General features: G+C 31.2%; 2 protein-coding genes across 2 annotated transcripts; both read right to left on the bottom strand.

The window, feature by feature from the left end:
* Positions 1 to 6101: 6101 nt before the first annotated feature.
* On the bottom strand, positions 6102 to 12375 carry LOC101245475 (4-hydroxyphenylpyruvate dioxygenase). The gene is made up of 2 exons (XM_004243561.5): positions 11087 to 12375; positions 6102 to 6495 (listed from the first exon to the last, which is right to left on the bottom strand). Exons 1-2 carry the CDS (start codon positions 12223 to 12225, stop codon positions 6309 to 6311), a joined length of 1326 nt encoding a protein of 441 aa, XP_004243609.1. The 5' UTR covers positions 12226 to 12375; the 3' UTR covers positions 6102 to 6308.
* A 1300-nt stretch (positions 12376 to 13675) lies between these two features.
* Positions 13676 to 17353, bottom strand: LOC101245777 (protein LATERAL BRANCHING OXIDOREDUCTASE 1-like). The gene is made up of 4 exons (XM_004243562.5): positions 16918 to 17353; positions 15957 to 16204; positions 14910 to 15237; positions 13676 to 14045 (listed from the first exon to the last, which is right to left on the bottom strand). Exons 1-4 carry the CDS (start codon positions 17149 to 17151, stop codon positions 13797 to 13799), a joined length of 1059 nt encoding a protein of 352 aa, XP_004243610.1. The 5' UTR covers positions 17152 to 17353; the 3' UTR covers positions 13676 to 13796.
* Between the last annotated feature and the right edge of the window lie 1042 nt (positions 17354 to 18395).

The raw sequence follows: 18395 nt of genomic DNA, 5'->3' as shown, positions 1-18395 counted from the left end.
ACGGGGATGTACCCTTTTCGAATATTCACATGATCGTCGTCACTCCTTCTCACATAATCAATCGATAGTTTCTTCTCTTTCGATCCGAATGATCTCATCCTTGATATTATTTTCACCATTTTGATGAAGAGAAGAAATTACTGTAACTATAGGTTATAAAAATTAGTTAGAACTTGCTAGGTTAAGATACACACTTGAATGTACTTATATAGCGGTTCAAAGAAAGTTAAGTGATTAAACAAATATGTATATAATCTTTTCTAAGATATCGTTTAATTAATTATTGGATGAAACTATATATTATTCCATGTTTATGTCATCACCCTAAAGACTTTTATAAATTATATTGTTATACATTTATTAAGCAAGGAAATGATCATGTAATCAGTTGCAACAGGAATAAGAGCAACTATATTTATTGTGTTTTTGTTCGGATCTAACCACATTGGAGCCTCGACTAAATTCGAATTGTGCACTACAGGAATATATTAACTTATTGTGTTATGTCTTGCTATTTTTCACATTAAAGCATCGACTAAATTTGAATTGTACACTTCAGGAATATTGACTTATTGTGTTATATCTTGCCATTTTCTTATGAATATACTTTTATGCCTCAATTTATACTATATGTTATATTTTTCGAAATTTAAATTATGTACACTTTGATCAATTATTTAAAAATATTTTTTCTGAAATTGACATGAATCTAATTTAACATTAAATATTGGTCAACTTAACTCTTTTTCACACAAATTGAAATAAAAAAAAAAGGAATACTTATATAAGTAAACTAACATTTATAAAATACAGAAAATGAATATTCCTTTTTGTAGGGAAAAAAAACTAATTTCCTATACCCACTTACAATTTAAATAGAAAAAAAAAGGATTATTCAAAGATCTCTTATGCCTCGACCATGCTTATATTTTAAATTTCAAATCTTATTGATTATTCTTTTTAATTGCTTTGAGTATTGACCCCGTATGTATAAATAATAAATCAAAGTCGTGTCGGAAAATACTACAAAGATTTCAATCATTAAAGAAAACGATTTTGGTGAATCATGCATCAAGTAATTAGGTGATATGTATTTCATTTTTGCCAGTAATTGAAGTAATTTATATTTGAGATTTTTATAATTACAATTTGTTTATACTTATAAAAGTTTTCTTTAGAGTTTGTTAATTAGTTTGATATTGACAAATGACAATGACATATGGCCTAGAATAGGGCTATCAAAATGGACCATGGTTAAACTTCAAAATTTCATTTTTCTTTCACCCCTATTTTCGGTCCTCCACTCCACCTTACTAGCCCCCCGTCTCCCCTCCCAAAAAAAAAATATTGTTTTTAAAAAAAATCAACTTCATCTTTAAATTTTTCACCCGACCCTCAAACCCCACCTCAACCAAGAAAAAATTTAAATTTTATTTCTTTAAAAAAAAATTCAAACTTCAAAGATTATTTTAACTTTAGTAAAAAATAAAAGTGTTTCCCAAAAATATTTTCATTCAAAAACCAAACACTAAAATATTTTTTCGAAAAATATTTTTTACTCACCAACCAAACATGAGATAATAAGTCAAATATCTACTTGTTTTTTAGGAAAATATTTTTCATGAAAAACATTTTCCTTCGTACCAAACACACCCTACATGACAATAGTTTTTTTTCAAAGTTATGTTTTATATTTAAAAAAAAAAAAAAAAACGTGGGTTCATGCTCCAACAATTTATGGTATACTTCATTTTTCTCAAATCCTATGATTTACTCAAAAGTGGTTATAAATATTCTCTCCTACCGATAAAAGGTTTCTTGACAAATATAAAACTCTCTTTCCATCCAACTGTTCAATTATGCACCAGTTATAGCTAAATTCTAATTCATCATAAAGGACGTTACGACATATCATGTGTTCATTATATTTTCAATATATAATTGGTATTTTTTTAATTGTGTAATTGTAAAACATGATCATTATTATTGTTACTCACCAAAATCGTGATTTGGATTTTTAAAATAAATTTTTCTCGTTTTTCTATGATCTTGAGATTCGAAAGACAAATAATATTTAGTGATTGTCTTTTTTATATTTGATTTGGTGAAAGTAATAGTTTTTAACTATTAAACTTATGGAATGAAAATTCAGTATGCTACTGATTTTTTATTGGTATCGTTAGGTAAGAGTTATAATGTTCAAGTTTATGATTAACGAATGGATTAAATTTTGATACAAAATAAAGGTCTAGCCACCGTCTCTAATTAATATATTTACGTTAGAAATCACTTCTTAAAAAATATATGTTATGTCTGTCATAAGTTGTTTAATTAATGGTGTACTATGAATTATTGTTGATATTAACCCACTTTTTGAATTTTTTTTTTATTAATTCATTAGTATTTGGTGAATATTTAGTAATTATTTGGTTTGGTAATTTATTTGGTGAGTTTAATCGTTTTTGAATATCAAAATGCTGGACTGCATTCAGAATTGATTTTATTTGGTGAAATGAATTGTTTTAATTTATTTGGTTAACTGTTGGATTATTTTTTTTTGGTATCATTCAACTTTGATTGTATTGTTGTAAATAATAATGGTGAATAAAGTTATCATATGTTGGTATATAATGGTGCTGTAAACACCAAATTTAAGTTACAATTTATCTTGCCACCATAAACTTGCTTTGGTCCCTAATGTTTGACAAGAGAACTAACCATTCTGTTTGACGAGGTTTACCATAAATAATAACTAATTTTTTGGTGTGAAACATGTAGATACGTTGATTATGATATTGAAGGTGTGATAGTTGACGTGAATAATATATATATATATGCGCATGAAAAAAAATTTAATCGATGTTGAAACTATAACTCGATTATGATGACTTTCTTGTGCTAGAACTTTAGCTCGGAAACACAAAAGTACTGTACGCACTTTTTTGAAAAGATCGGACTTGGAGACATCAGAGGAAGACCACCATCTCTATCCGGATCATAGTCAACTTTATTGGTATCATAAAATCTTTATATGAAAAGGAAGATAAATGACTACAAAATACATAAAAAAGGGGAGAAAAAAAAACGTGTTAATGTGAGTATGTTTAGAGAGTATTTGATAAAATTTAATACCTAAGAACACTCCACAAAATATGGCAGGAATACTAAGCGTCACAAAGAGAAAAATCGGATACAAAATTAATTAAATACAAAATTAAATATTTTTTTATGTATGTAATTTAAAAACTTATTTTGTAATTAAATATAGGTATATTGATATTTTGCTAATATAAGTCTAAAGTAGTATATTTTTGTAATTTTTTCTTTTATTACATCATTTTTTGTCACTTAACATAATCGACATTGGTGTGCACCCTCTCAAAGAGAGCGAGCAACCTAAAATAACTATATAATTTTATTTTTACATGTACTTAATCATAAGATATCTCCGGTAAAATTTCTTACTTTCAATGTCATCATTTTTACTATAACTTCACCTTCTTCTTTTTTTAAATTATTTTTATTAATTTTACTCTCTTTAATTTTAAAACTTTAACTAAATATTTCTTACGGACTCATTTCTTACATTTCGAACAATTCGATAAACCCATTAGATTTCAAGATTATTAGGAAATATCATATAACTTTTTTTCTCTGATTTCAATCAAGTTCTTTCAATTTCGGATAATTCGAAGATTCTTTTAAAGTGATCGTTTCTAATTTTGAAGTTCTATGAAAAGGAGTAGTTGATGATATCTTCAAAATTTTAATTATTCTTAGAAAAATAATTAATTTTGTTATCAATAATTCAATAAAGTAAAAAAAAAGGTAAAAGAATTTGACCGAAGAAGAAAAAGAAAAGAAAAAAATAAATATAAGTATATTGATATTTTGCTAATATAAGTCTTAAGTAGTATACTATGTAATTTTTCTTTTATCATATCATTTTTTGTCACCTAACATAGTCGACAGTGGTGTGCACTCTCTCAAAGAGAGCGGGCAATCTAAAATAACTATATAATTTTATTTTTACTTGTACTTTATCATAAGATATATTTTCTTATTTTTCTTATTATTTTAACTTTTTTTTCTTTTTCTTTTTCTTTTTCTTTTTTCTCTTTCGTTCTTCTTAAAAAATCCATTGTCATCTCCGTTGGAATTTGTCACTTTCAATATCAATATTTTTACTATAGCTTCACCTTTCTTTTTCTTTTTTTATAATTACTATACTTTCTTTAATTTTAGAATTTTAACTAAATATTTCTTATGGACCCATTTCTTACATTTCGAACAATTTGATAAACCCATTAGATTTCAAGATTATTAGAAAATATCATATAATTTTTTTTCAATTAAGTTATTTTAATTTTCGAATAATTCAAAGATTCTTTTAAAGTGATCGTTTCTAATATTGAAGTTCTATGAAAAGGAGTAATTGATGATATCTTTAAATTTTTAATTTTTCTTAAAAAAAATAATTAATTTTGTTATCAATAATTCAATAAAGTAAAAAAAGTATGAATTTGGTAAAAAAATATTAACGAAGAAGAAGAAAAAGAAAAGAAAAAAATGGGAGTGGGGTTCAACTTGACGTGGTGGGTGGGGTGAGGGTGGGAGGTGAAGAAAAAGAAACAAAATGGAGGGACTATCACTTGAAAATGGGAGGTGGAGGATGAAGTTCGATTTAAGATGAAATCTAATTAAAATAAGTGAAAGTAAGAGAGAGAAAGTGTAAAAGAAAAAAAAAGATAAAGAAAAACTTTAAAATGAAAAAAAATTACATTTTAAATCAAATTAACACGTGTCATGTAATGATTGGTGTGTGAAAACAATTGCTTCTTAAAATCTGGGGCTGGTTGAAAAATGATAGTAATATTTGCTCAAAATTGTTTAGTGGAATAATAGGACGATTACAAAGTTAAAGTGTCTTTTTAAAATTCGGGACGACTTTAGTGGTGACTTTATGTCTTTTCTCTTACCTATACTTTTAAAGTATTACGTATTTTACTACTAATTAAGAGTTACCTACATATATATCTTACAATTAGATACATGTATTCTGTCATCAGATACACAAAAATAGGGAGAGAGCGAAAACGAGATTCGTATGTATCATGTATCTGGAGTAATTTACTTGTGTAGGAGAGTGGAGAGCAAGAACGGACGGAAGTGAATGTTATATATCTTAGATACATGCGAATTCATTTAGACAAAATATACTCCCGCTGTCCATTTTATGTGACACTTTTCGTTTTTCGAGAGTCAAATCTATAATTATTCATACGATCCAACTCATTTTAAATGGATTAAACATTTGATATTATTCCGTATTACGAGTCAAATATTTTATTATTTCATATTCAATGTGATGAATTGTCACGCCTAGACCAAAATATAACACGCAAACCTAAGTCATGGAGCTTTTGACTTAGTTAAGTGTGAACAAGATATAGCACTACAACTTACTCTAATCACAATAAGAATCTTTTGGTTTACGATAGTGTACATAGTTTAGCTTTGGAAGTGAAAAATCTACTTTTGACCATAGGTTTAAATATAAAGATTATTGCTCGAATGAATTTTTAATAGCATAATCCCATTATGTTTTGGAGAATCAGATCATTAATTAGAGTGATAACTAAATAATTAACACATTAATTACCACTGAGTAATTAGAAAAAAAAACAGCAAATGAAGATACTTAGAAATTAAAGCATAATATTTTAAACATATTTTCATCATGCCTAACTACTTTAGAGAAGAAAAAAAAAAGAATGTATGGTCAGAAAATGAAGGGATTAATTACTCAAAAGATTATGTTATAAAATTTAGTATGATCAAGCATGCTTTGTGCCATGAATTATTCATGCCTTCGAGATTAAGAATTCATGATATTACTTACATCAATTAATTAATTAAATAAAATCCATATTTGGTGTTACAAATGTCACCAAACTTGCTGCACCAATCTGCTTATACAAGCCATTTATGTGCCTCCCCAAAATAAATTAAATAAATAAATTTGTCAATCCAAAGGTTGACAATTTAATACATGAAAATTTTATCTTTGAAATCATCATTGGTAATTTGAGAATGTTGAATAACGTTAATGTCATATGCCAATCATATCTTGGCTGTGCTTCTTCCCATTAAATAATCAACGTCTCTTTGTACAATAGCAGATGCTTTAAACATATACATGTAAAACTATTTTTCATTTATAATGAGACATAAAACAGAAGCTATGCTGCAACTCCAGTGTCTCATCCTTAACGTCGATTATACAGGGTGGTGAGACGAGTACATGCTCAAGCAATCGCTACTTGAGTGTTTTGTTTAGCTTCAAGTGTCTTTTCATATTCTTCGATGGATTTAAAGAGCTCTGAGAAATTTCCCTTTCCGAAGCCTCCACATCCACCCTTCTGATAAAGCTCTCCTTCCTCGTTTTTCAGCATGCACCCTATTCTCTGAATTATTTCGAGAAAAATTGTAGGCCTGCAGGAAACAAACACGATTAGTTAAGCAAATTATGATCACCAAACTAATGTACATAAAGTTGCTAAAGTGTACAGCTTAATCAGAGTACTGACAATGGCCAGCAGGAGCAAAAGAAAGTTTTCCTACACAACACTTGTGTGTTATCTTCATCATGTTCGTATTCTATAAAATTCCCAGACCAAGTCCTGGTTATAGACTCTTTCAGTAGAAGTTTAGTAGCATAAACAAACTGAGATTATTGCAATCATCTATTGCCATTATCTATTAAGCATCTAGGAGCAACTGGTCAAGACAATAGATAACTGCTTTTGTACTGCATGATTAGAATTTATCACCAAGACTTAAAAAATAAGCTCTACAAAGTAGTGGTTAGATACTCTACAATGGCATAGGCTAGCACCTAAAGAACGGACATGTTCAAAAGATAGAGGTAGCAGAGATGAGGATGTTCAGATGGATGTGCAAGCATACCAGGAGAAACAAGATTAGGAATGAAGTTATACAGGACCAAGTGAGAGTAGCCTCGGTGGTGGACTAGACGAGGGAAGCAAGACTGAGATGGTTCGGACATGTGAAGAGTATGTTCGCGGAGACATCAATAAGGAGGTGTGAGAGCTGATCTATAACAATTTCTAGTAGAGATAGAGATAGGCCAAAAAAGAACCAAAGGAGGTGATTACACAAGACATAACACATCTTCAGTCTTCACCTTATTGAGGATTGACCCTAGATAGGAAGATTTGAAGGCCGAGATTAGGATAGAAGGGTAGTAGGTAGCAGAGTGTTGTAGAACTCTTGCAAGGGAGAAGCAAGGAGCTAGTCTCCTCTTCTCTGTAATTTAGTAGTTTAGCTAGCATTCACATAACTAAGTTGCTCGAACTCTTCACTTTTGGTGTCACACCCGTGTCGACACGACATGGGTGTGGGTGTGGGATCCATGTCCAATTTGGTCATCTGATTTTGGGTACTTTGACCAAAACTGATGGGGAGAGTCTCGGACAGTTTTAATGATCTCTGTAATCAATACGAAAGCTAAGTTTTAGTGATCTCTGTAATCAATACAAAATCTATGTCACTCCTTTTCCTTTAATCTCATTCCAAAATTCTCCTCAAGTTCTCTCCATAATATCTCATGATTAGGTTTTATAACTCTATTTTTAGATATTTTAATTATTTTTAGATGAAACCCCAGACCCATATCCATACATAGATCCATATACCAGCACCTATATCAGAAATCGCACCAGAGTCTGAGCAACTTAGTCACATAGTATCTTATTCTTCATTTTAACTTCTACCTATTACTTCAATTGTTGTGTTTATCTTTCTATTTTATTGTTATTTTCTTGTTATCCTGCTTTGATTGCATTTTTTTGAGCGAGGGTCTACCAGACACAACCTCTCTATGCCACAAAGGTAGGGTCAAGTCCATGTACATGCCACATAGTATCTTATTCTTCATTTTAACTTCTACCTATTACTTCAATTGTTGTGTTTATCTTTCTATTTTGTTGTTGTATTTTCTTGTTATCCTGCTTTGATTGCATTTTTTTGAGCGAGGGTCTACCGGAAACAACCTCTCTATGCCACAAAGGTAGGGTGAAGTCCACGTACATCTACCTTCCTAGATCCCACAAGTGGAATTATACTGGGTATATTGTTCTGTAATAAAACAAAACCAGATACAAATAGCATGATATTAATGGACCTTAATGAGAACCAAAGCTTGGTCTACTGTCCTTTGGATGGATCTCTAGCGCTATGTTTCTTCCCAATGTAAACACTGTAAGGCTAAAATGGAACCTATAGCTATTGAAGGGCGGAGATTTCTCAGTAAAATTGCCAGGCATGGGTATAAATCCATTTGGTACATCTCATGTGAAATTGATAACTCATCTAACTCGACAATATAATATGCATTCTAACTACATTAGCACACTTTGTCATACTAATTTCTGCAGCCAAGTTTTTGTTTTCTTCTCCTACATCGTCCCATGAGTTAAGAATACCCATATAATTCTTGGTTCAATCCATCCATTAGAAAGTAAGCCAATGTGTAACTAAGAACTATTTCAAATGTTCTTCAGAAAACCAACATCAAGTGTATTCACGAGTTGTTAATCACAAACTCATTTTTCTCAGATAAATCTTTCAAAAGCATGTCTCATAACTTCTTAAAGTGGCAAAAGTTCAGTTCTTTCTGCTTCCCGTTTCCCACCTTTGCTTTATTTAGTATTTCAAATCACATAAACTGGCATAGAATTATCTGTGACTGATTTTTTAAAAGCAGAACATTCAAGATAACTATCCACCAAAGTAACTTCAGACAAACAGTGTGGGAGAAGACTGAGCTAAATGAAGCAGTTTTTCTACTGGTATATTGGACAAAAAGGCTCAATGAAGATTGAGGGATATTCTTAGATGGAACTTACAAAAGCTTTGTCAAAATGAACACAATGCTTACATATTAAGAAGCATGAAGTTATTATATCAAATGTAGCTAAAATTATATCAAATGTAGCTAAAAATTATATCAAATACAGCTAAGCCACCAGTGTTTAAACAAAAATGGTAGCAGAAGTATGGAATAGTTTAAGTAGAAGCAATGACTAGTGTTTGGAAGAATATGTTGTGCTCCCAGTTTATTCAGTGTTCACAGTTACAACCTTCCCTGATGGAATCTCAGAAGTCTGAAAGTTTCTGCTTATACTCAGAAACTGTTGAACCAAGACATGCAAAGCAAACAATATTCTGTCATGGTTACTATGAGAAGTAAGTATGCAATAGAGATAGGTTCAGGGAGGTGCAATCACCACTCAACAAGAAAGCAATAATTTCTCCTTTTGAAGGGTGAAAGGCACTCAAAGAAAATTATCTTGTTAAAATAAAAGGAAAAAAAATTCACATGGCATCAACATCTTTCAGATATTCTGCCTTTCCATTTCCAGCGACTTCAATCAAGCAATCGAATTTCCTTTGTGCTGTCATCACAAAATGTGTTCTTCCTGATAATTACTTCTTCTAGAAGCATTTCATTCTTTTCGCACGGGAAAGATATATATAAACTAAATTATGATGGTCACACTAGAATTTAAGGTAAAGAACCTTTAGGAAAAAGCAACGCCGCAACCAATAATGAGAATAGTAAAGAAGTAGGAAGAGCAAATGCACAAAGTGCAAAGAAAAGTAGAGTCTTATTGAGGAAAATGAATGAATCATCTTAAATAAATAAAGATGATATAAACAAGTCTGCAAAATCTCTAGCCAATCATGGATCACACTTAGGAATGAAGAGACACGATGAAATAAAATAAAGAACAAAAGCATGTATAATAACAGATGCAACAGGAAAGAACAGGTAAAGAGTCCAATATTATCACATCTAATAACCCAATTCTTATTCAAGAACAGCAACAATAGGTACAGATGTCACAAATAGAAATGTTGAGGTCCTCAAGGAAGGAGTACTAAGTAGTGAATTGTTGAGTGGAAGAACATTGTGCAAAAGCTCCACGTTAACATCCACAATATGAATAACAACAAGGAGATCATAAGTTACAGTTCCATTTGAGGGGTGTTCCAAATTATTTTACTACAAAATCAACTAAAAATTGGATGGCTGAGAGCAGAAGGGAAATATAAGTCAGTAGGAGTGTTCCTGATGTGCTAAATTGACAACAATGTAAAGCTTTTTATGAGATTTAATCATGAATATCCAATTAAAAAACAATGGGCAGACAAAAGAGACTGCTCATATTCAGAGACAACATTGCCTCCATCAAAATACCCTGTTCTTTTGGTCACGTTGCTATTACTTCCTGAAGCTGGCCTGCTACTCAAGCTACTACCATTTCACTTTTCAGAGGCCTCTTTTCCAAATTTCAGACTTTTAGACCATATTCCTTCCAGCTCAGATTCTTCATCCACCTCAAGTTCCCCGACCAACACACATATGAACATGCTTCAGGATGGACACTAGACACTTAGATGACCATACAAAATCACCTGGTTAACCTAGTCCCTGATGAGTCAAATTACTTGATCTCCTGCTTCCAAAAGCCATCCACTCAGCTCAACTTAAGTCCCTATGGAACTCCACTAGCTAGGATTTGGAAAAGCAAATAGATTGTCAGCATACAGTCTAAAGTTCCCACTAAGCCCCACCCTTCTCATCATAAGTTCTCTCATACGATAGATATAAAGTCCATACCATTCTGCAACACCAATTCCTGCGCCCTTAACAAAGTTTTGCATGTCATTTTCAACCAAATAACCATACTAATCCTGATAATTCATAGGACCGTATCTTCAAGACATATTTACATTACATAATAGAATTAATTAGATAGCACTCGTAGTGGTCGTATGGTAGAATGTACTTTCCTTAATACACCAAAACAAACAGTATACAAGGAAATAATCCAAGCACAACTAATCCTGATCCTAGCATTACTAATCCCAATTCGCAGCTTTACTAATACACTCTATTCAGTACTACTACTAAATGATCCCCAGGTTTAATAATAGTAACAAATAGTAAAGCACTCTTATACAAGCTGAGGAGAAGAAGAGAAGTGAATTAACATACCTATCCCCTACAGGCTTTGTGAATATCTGAAGCAGAGTCCCCTGATCATCCCTATCCACCAAGATCCCCAATTCTTCACATTCCTGTATTTGCTCATCACTCAGTATATCCCCTGCCCTGGTTTTCAAATTTTTATAATACGTCGGGGGAGGCGATGGCATGAATTCAAATCCCCCAATTCCACTCCTTTTCCTCATTTCCCTCAAAGTTCTAAATATATCCTCAGTTACCAAAGCTAAATGCTGCACCCCTGCCCCTTCATTGTGCTCCAAATACGTCTGAATTTGACTCTTCCTTTTAGTGCCATACACCGGTTCATTCAGCGGAAACAAAACAGTTTCATCATTGTTTGCCAACACCACAGAATTCAGCCCACTCTCAGCTGTCCCAACATCCTCAGCGGTAAACTCCGCAAATTCATGAAACCCAGTAAAGCTTTTGATATACTCTACAACCGGACCCAGCTCCGGGACATTCCCTACAGCGTGGTCCAGCCGGCGAATACCATAGTCAAGTTGGGCTCCCTCAACTGATTCAAAGCCTGGAAGAAAAACGAAGCAATTCGAATCTTTGAGAAAACTCACAAACCGCAAAACGACGTCGCCGTAGAGATGAACTTCGGCAATCACAACTTCATCATTCAAAATGACTGGTTCCGAAACGGGTTTTGCCCCATGAGCAACACAGGTCGAGAAAGCCAAACGCGAATTTTCAACTTCCAATGCTATTGCTCTCACACCGAGCCCGTGGGTAGCCGTGAAGGATCGGTGGGAAGAAACAGAGAAAGTTGGAATTGATGCAGAAGAAGAGGTAGAGATAGCAGAGGAATAAGGAGCAGTGAAAAGGAATTGAAGTTGGGACGAAGAAGAAGAACGAAGAAGATAAGAAGCATGGACGGAGTTTCCAGTAGAAAGATCAGATATAGCAGCAATTGGCAAACCGAGACCCCATGAAAAGCGACGAGCAGTATTGGTAGCGTCGCCGCACCAAAATTCAATGTGATGGAAGCGTTTAACAGTGAAGAAATCTGAACGGGGATTAGTACGGACAAAATGGTTGAAACCCACTAGCTTGAATTTATCTTCAATGTCGCCGGGGAGTTGTTGGTCATCGGCGGCGGCAGCGGCTTGTTTGCCCATGACTTGTTTGTGGTATTCTACTGTTTTGTGGCGGAGCAGACTTTGTACATTTTAAACTCTTTGAAGTGAATGGATTTTTGGAACTTGGTGGTACGTAATACACGTGTATGTGTATCATTTGGTTTTCACTCGATATTCCATAATCAAATTAAAATTCGATAAAATTTAGAGATCAATAAAAATATACTAGTTTACGATAAAATTTAGAGATATGAAATTATGTCCATAACTTGATGTATGCATGTGATGCTGTGTTAGCATAGACAAAATATATTTAACAAATCACAAAAATGACTTTCTCACACGAACAATCGTCATTGAAAAACGCAAAAGAAATGAGTTTCATCACCCTGTTATTAGTTGTTTTGTTAGCTGGATGAGTTTCTCTGATAACATGGATTTGAAGATCATAAAAGAGAAAACATGAAGCTATAAATACCTTACTTCCTGGTGTTAATTCTATTCTTGACATTTTCTAATATAATATTAATGATTTATTTATATTTATATCTGTTAATGCTACTGCGTAATTAGCACTTATTATAAATTTAAATTTTTGATATATTAAATTTCCTTTAACTGCACTTATAACACTTTTTTCTATAGGGTGTATTATCCTGCCATCTGCTAAATATATTTCAATGGATGTATCTATTCTTTCTCTGAAACAAGCTTTTATTAGTATTTCCGTCCCTCCTAAATGTACATATTTTATAGCTGCTTTATTTTTTATCTGTGTATAAAGTAAAAATATTTTGTTTTTAGTATTTATCGTTTTGTGTCGGCTGAATATCAGCCATATGTAAAATAAAAGTATGTCGGACAATAATAAAAAATAGGTCATTAGTAACAGTAAGTTTTTTGTTTTTTGTGTCGGCCAAATATAAAAAGGCCAAGTGTAAAGTAAGTGTCGGCCATTTTGGCCAAAGGTGTAAAGTTTTTGTGTATAAATAGAGGATTTTCCCTCATAATAAAATCATCCCTCTTTCAAGTACATCTTTCTCACACTCTGAATCTTTTTAATTCCGCTTCCACCCCACATTTTTAAAGATATCCAAACGATTAAATTACAATATATAATGAGTAAAAGATAATAGAATACTGTCATATCACATGTGTCAAGAGACCAACGAATCAATGGATGATTGAATTTATGTTTCTTCATTTTGTAAAGCCCCACAAGATTATATTAATTTTTTATTGGAACATGCTTTGGCATTTGATTGTTTCTTAAAGTTCAATTGAATTGGTGTTTCGATATTAAAACATATCACTCACTACCAAGTAACAACAATATTATATTGCATGACTAGGAAAACATTTTGATTTGAAATAGAGAAATTCGAATAAGAAGGGAAAATAGTTTAAATTAGTAATTTAACTCATATATATATATATATAAAGATCGAGTATAAACTTACAATATAAATATCAAGTGTAGTTATAGATATAAAAAAAAGTGACACTTTATAATATTTAAGAACCATATAATTAAAAAATTACATATTTATTTTCAATCCAATTATGAAGTTGCAATCTACATATAATTAGGGGAAATTTGTTGAAAATTTTCATTGAGAAGGTGAAATTCTAAGAGTGTCAATGGCTATTTGACCACTATGGAAGGACTTGAAACTAATAGAAGGATAGTTTTTAACTTTTCTAAACATTTGGGGCCTTTGTGAATTTATTAAACCTTGGAGGGGCTCTATCTCTTTTTCATAATCTGGGAAATAGAACACTGCTAAACTTATCCTTTCTTGTTCTGAGTTTGCTGCCACCCTATGAATTGGGCTCTTGAAAATTCCATTACTCATTATCTATCACCACCTCACATAAAAAGAAATTTAACTTATCAGAAAAAGAACATCAATGAATATCAAAAAAAAAAAAAATTATATTTCTTTTTAATGACGGTCATGTTTGAGTCAGTTTTCGCATATATTGCAGAAGCGGCGGGTATGTATGTTCAGGTTCATTCGTGTCCAATAAACATCAAACAAGAATATTTCAAAGCATTCGCTTCTGAAAGAATTTGAGTTGACTAATTTCACGTATTACCTATCACCTTCCACCAACAACAAATATTAAGTAACTCTCATCCATTAAAGCTATGACACATAGAATAAATCATCTGTTTTTTGCCTACGCTAAATTTTAAAACCGGAGAACTTAACTTCTCAATCACTTCATTGACTATTAGGCGACACTGAACACCCTTGGGTTCACATATGTATGTGTGTAAAGTTTGATTTTTTTTTCTTTTTTTCTTTTTATTTTACTAAACCCAAAATTAAACTAAAGAATCAAGCAAAGTAAGGCATTAGTCTAAAATCAAATAAAAAATTGATTTAATTTTTCGATCCAGATGTGCACACTCCTAAGTGGAGGTACTTTCCATTCAACCAACCCCTCTTATTCCAAAATTAATTATTAAACCTAATTAATTGAAAGACAACTCAAAATAATAGTCAAGCAGTCAATTTTTCTTTTCTTTTTTCTTTTTACATGATTTGGACATATATTTTGAAAGAACTCTTTGTCTATCCCTTATAGATAAATCAACTTGTAAAAATATATTATGCATCAATATATTTTAATCTGTTATATCATATATACTTACTTTTTTGTTATTCAAAATTACTAGTTATATCATATGATCTGATAGTGTAAAAATATTGTACCTCGAGTTGATCGCCAATGTTGATTAGTAAAGCATGGGGTATTGTAGGAACTCCATACCATTTGCCATCTTTTAAAACTTGAAGGCCCTCAACTTCTTTGTCTTGCAAAAGAGTAGTGATTATTGATGCATCTGCATGAGCTTTGACTCCCAAAATTTTATCTGGTTTTGGACATTTAGGGTACAAGTTAAATCTAGCTTGTACCAATGTTTTTTCTCCAATCTCTTTATAGAAAGCATCATCCTCCAAGTTTTGTGATCTTGCAAATATTTTTAGCAAAGTTCTTGTTAATACTATCACCTTATTACAATATTCTTCAAAGACATTCCTGCAAAAAAAAAAAAATATTCGATTTAAGTTATATATACTAACGGAAAATGTAATAATTTTTTTTTAATCTTTGCTCTAATTAAAGGTGTTATAGTAAGTTAAGTTAGTGATGAGAAAATGACAAAAATGATCATCTCTTATTGTTTGAGGTAGTTTTATAATAATTCCTTAATATAAATTTACACGATTGATCTGAAATAGTTTTGATTTGTTAAATTTGTCAAAATTAGTAAATTTTTTATATTTCCATAAATATTCAATAAATTAAACTAGTTACATTTGAGGAAACTGTAAAAAAAAAAAAGATTTAATCAGAAATATCAAAACATTCCATCAAATTATAATAGACACTGCACCATATGTAAACATATATATTTAGAGGACTACTTTGAATCTATACCCAAACTTTATTTAAAATTAAAGAACTAAAACTACTCAAAATTATATTTAACGGAATACTTTGAATCTATACCCAAACTTTATTTTATTGGTTATCATTTATTCAATTGGAAACACCTCTAAGTTCAATGCAGATGATTATTATCATTTCTAATTTATTGATCGCCTTAAAAATATTCTCTTACTGCTATCTGAACTTATATTACGAATTACTTATAATTAATTTTTAACCAACCAACTAATTATATAAATATATATTTTAACTCGTAAGTGCATGGAAATTAAACTCAAAAAAAGAAAGAAATTAGAGGTACGTACATAAAATTAGGAGGATTTTGAGGCCAAAATTGAAGATTTCTTTGATCTTGAGGGTATGCTGTCAAAAACAATCGATCACACCAATCTAAAACTTGTCCTTCAACAAAAATTGGGTCATTTCCATATCCTTCAAATCCATCAGCAGCTCTACTATATTTTTGCTTCTCTTCATTTGATAGACAAAAGAATTTCTTGATGACGTTACGTATTTCCTCCAAATATGAACTTGACATCCCATGACCTATTACCTAATAAATAATACCCCAATCAATAATATAATTTTAGAATAATAACAATAATATATTCAGCGTAATCCTACAAGTGATGTCTACATAAGGTGGTATGTGTGCAGTCTTGCTAGTTCAAATATATTCAGTGTAATCTCACAAGCGTTGTCTGAATATATAGGGTGGTATGTATGCAGTCTTGTAAGTTCAACATATGCAGTGTAATCTCACAAGTGAGGCCTAGATAGGATGGTATTTATGTTCTTGCCAAATTCAACATAGCTAGTATAATTCCACAGTTGAGATGATCTGGATAGAGTAGTATATATGCAGTCTCGCTAGTTGCCCTTACCTTTGAAGGTAGAAAGACAATTTACGATGAACAATTGACTCAAGTAAAACATATCAAAATAAGTATAAGAAGAAAATACCAAGAAGGAGAAAAGGGACAATAATAACAACAAATAATACAGCAATCCAATCAAATGAAACATCACATAATAACAACAAATGAAAAAGACTACTACAATATCAACGATGAAGTAAAAATACAAAAATACAAAAGTCAAAGGCTAAAGGAGGAACAAATAGAAATAGAAATAAGGATCTAAGAATACTATACGACATATAGTGTACATAATTCTTTTGGATTGTCAGTATATAGAAATTAAACTTATCCATACCTTATGGTACAATAATAATTTAAATAAATGACAGATGAAATTAAATTAGACCTGAAAAACACCCCAAGAGCTGAGAGCATCTAGCAGTTTGTTGATTTCATCCTTGTATGCTTCAGAATTGGGATCCAATAAAAGCAAATTCAGATCGATGATCGGTATTTGGATCAATGAAATAGAGCCTAAATTTCCAGCAAGAATAGTATCCTTAACGAAAAACTCCGATGGAGGTTCTATTCCTTTCGCAGAAATCTCTTGAACATGTTTTGATCGTCCAACGATAGACATTAGGTAACTCTTTTGAGAAAACTTTAGTAATAGTATTAATTGGGAATTTCAAGTGAAGCTTCTAATATGAGTTGCAATGTGTAGCACTTATAGTACCAATTTGGGATGGCATATTCACCCCAATTCAAATAATTAATTATTTTTCATAAAAAAAATTAAATACTCTTCTTGTTATGAATTTTTATTTTATAATTTGTAAAATGTAGAAGAATTGACATGGAACATTGATCTTAGATCGTTCTTTCTTGTTAGTTATTATTATTGTTATTATATTATTATTGTGTATATAATTATTATAAAGTCAGAGTTGTTAGTTATGATTATTATTACTGTATTGTTGTGTGTATAATTATTACAAAGTCAGAGTTATTAGTTATGATTATTATTTTGGAAACTTTCACATATAGTCACTTAAAAATAATTAATTACTCTTTGTAGTTTAGTTTGATGATTACAATTTGTAGCTACATGTTATATGGAGGAGAGAAGCGAGCGAGACTGGGAGAGAGAGGATAGAGGCGAGAGAGGGGAAAAGAGTGGGAGAAAAGTGAATTGTATATGTATATTGGTTAGATAATTGTATATTAGACATATGATTGTAGATAATTATTACAAAGGCAGAGTTGTTAGTTATTATTATTGTTATTTTATTATTGTATATGTAATTATTACAATGTCAGAGTTGTTAGTTATGACTATTATTTGGGAAACTTTCACATATAGCAACTTAAAAATAATTAATTACTCTCTGTAGCTTAGCTTGATAATTACAATTTGTAGCTACATGTTATATGGAAGAGAGAGGTGAGCGAGATTGGGAGAGAGAGGGGGAAAAGAGTGAGAGAAAGTTGAATTGTATATGCATATTGGTTAGATAATTGTATATTATACATATGATTGTAGATAATTATTACAAAGTCAGAGTTGTTAGTTATGATTATTATTATTGTATTATTGTATATATAATTATTACAAAGTCAGAGTTGTTAGTTATGATTATTATTTGGGAAACTTTTACATATAGCAACTCAAAAATAATTAATTACTCTCTGTAGCTTAGTTTGATAATTACAATTTCTAGCTACGTGTTATATGGAGAAGCGAGACTGGGAGAGAGAGGAGAGAGGAGAGAGAGAGAGAGAGGGGGGGGGGGGAGGGGAAAGAGTGGGAGAAAGGTGAATTGTATATGTATATTGGTTAGACAATTGTATATTATACATATGATTGTAGATAATTATTACAAA

The sequence above is a fragment of the Solanum lycopersicum genome, chromosome 7 (genome assembly GCF_036512215.1).
Source record: "Solanum lycopersicum chromosome 7, SLM_r2.1".
NCBI lineage: Eukaryota > Viridiplantae > Streptophyta > Magnoliopsida > Solanales > Solanaceae > Solanum > Solanum lycopersicum.
Note: the sequence above shows the minus strand (reverse complement) of the source record. Positions and strands in the feature narration are given on the sequence as shown.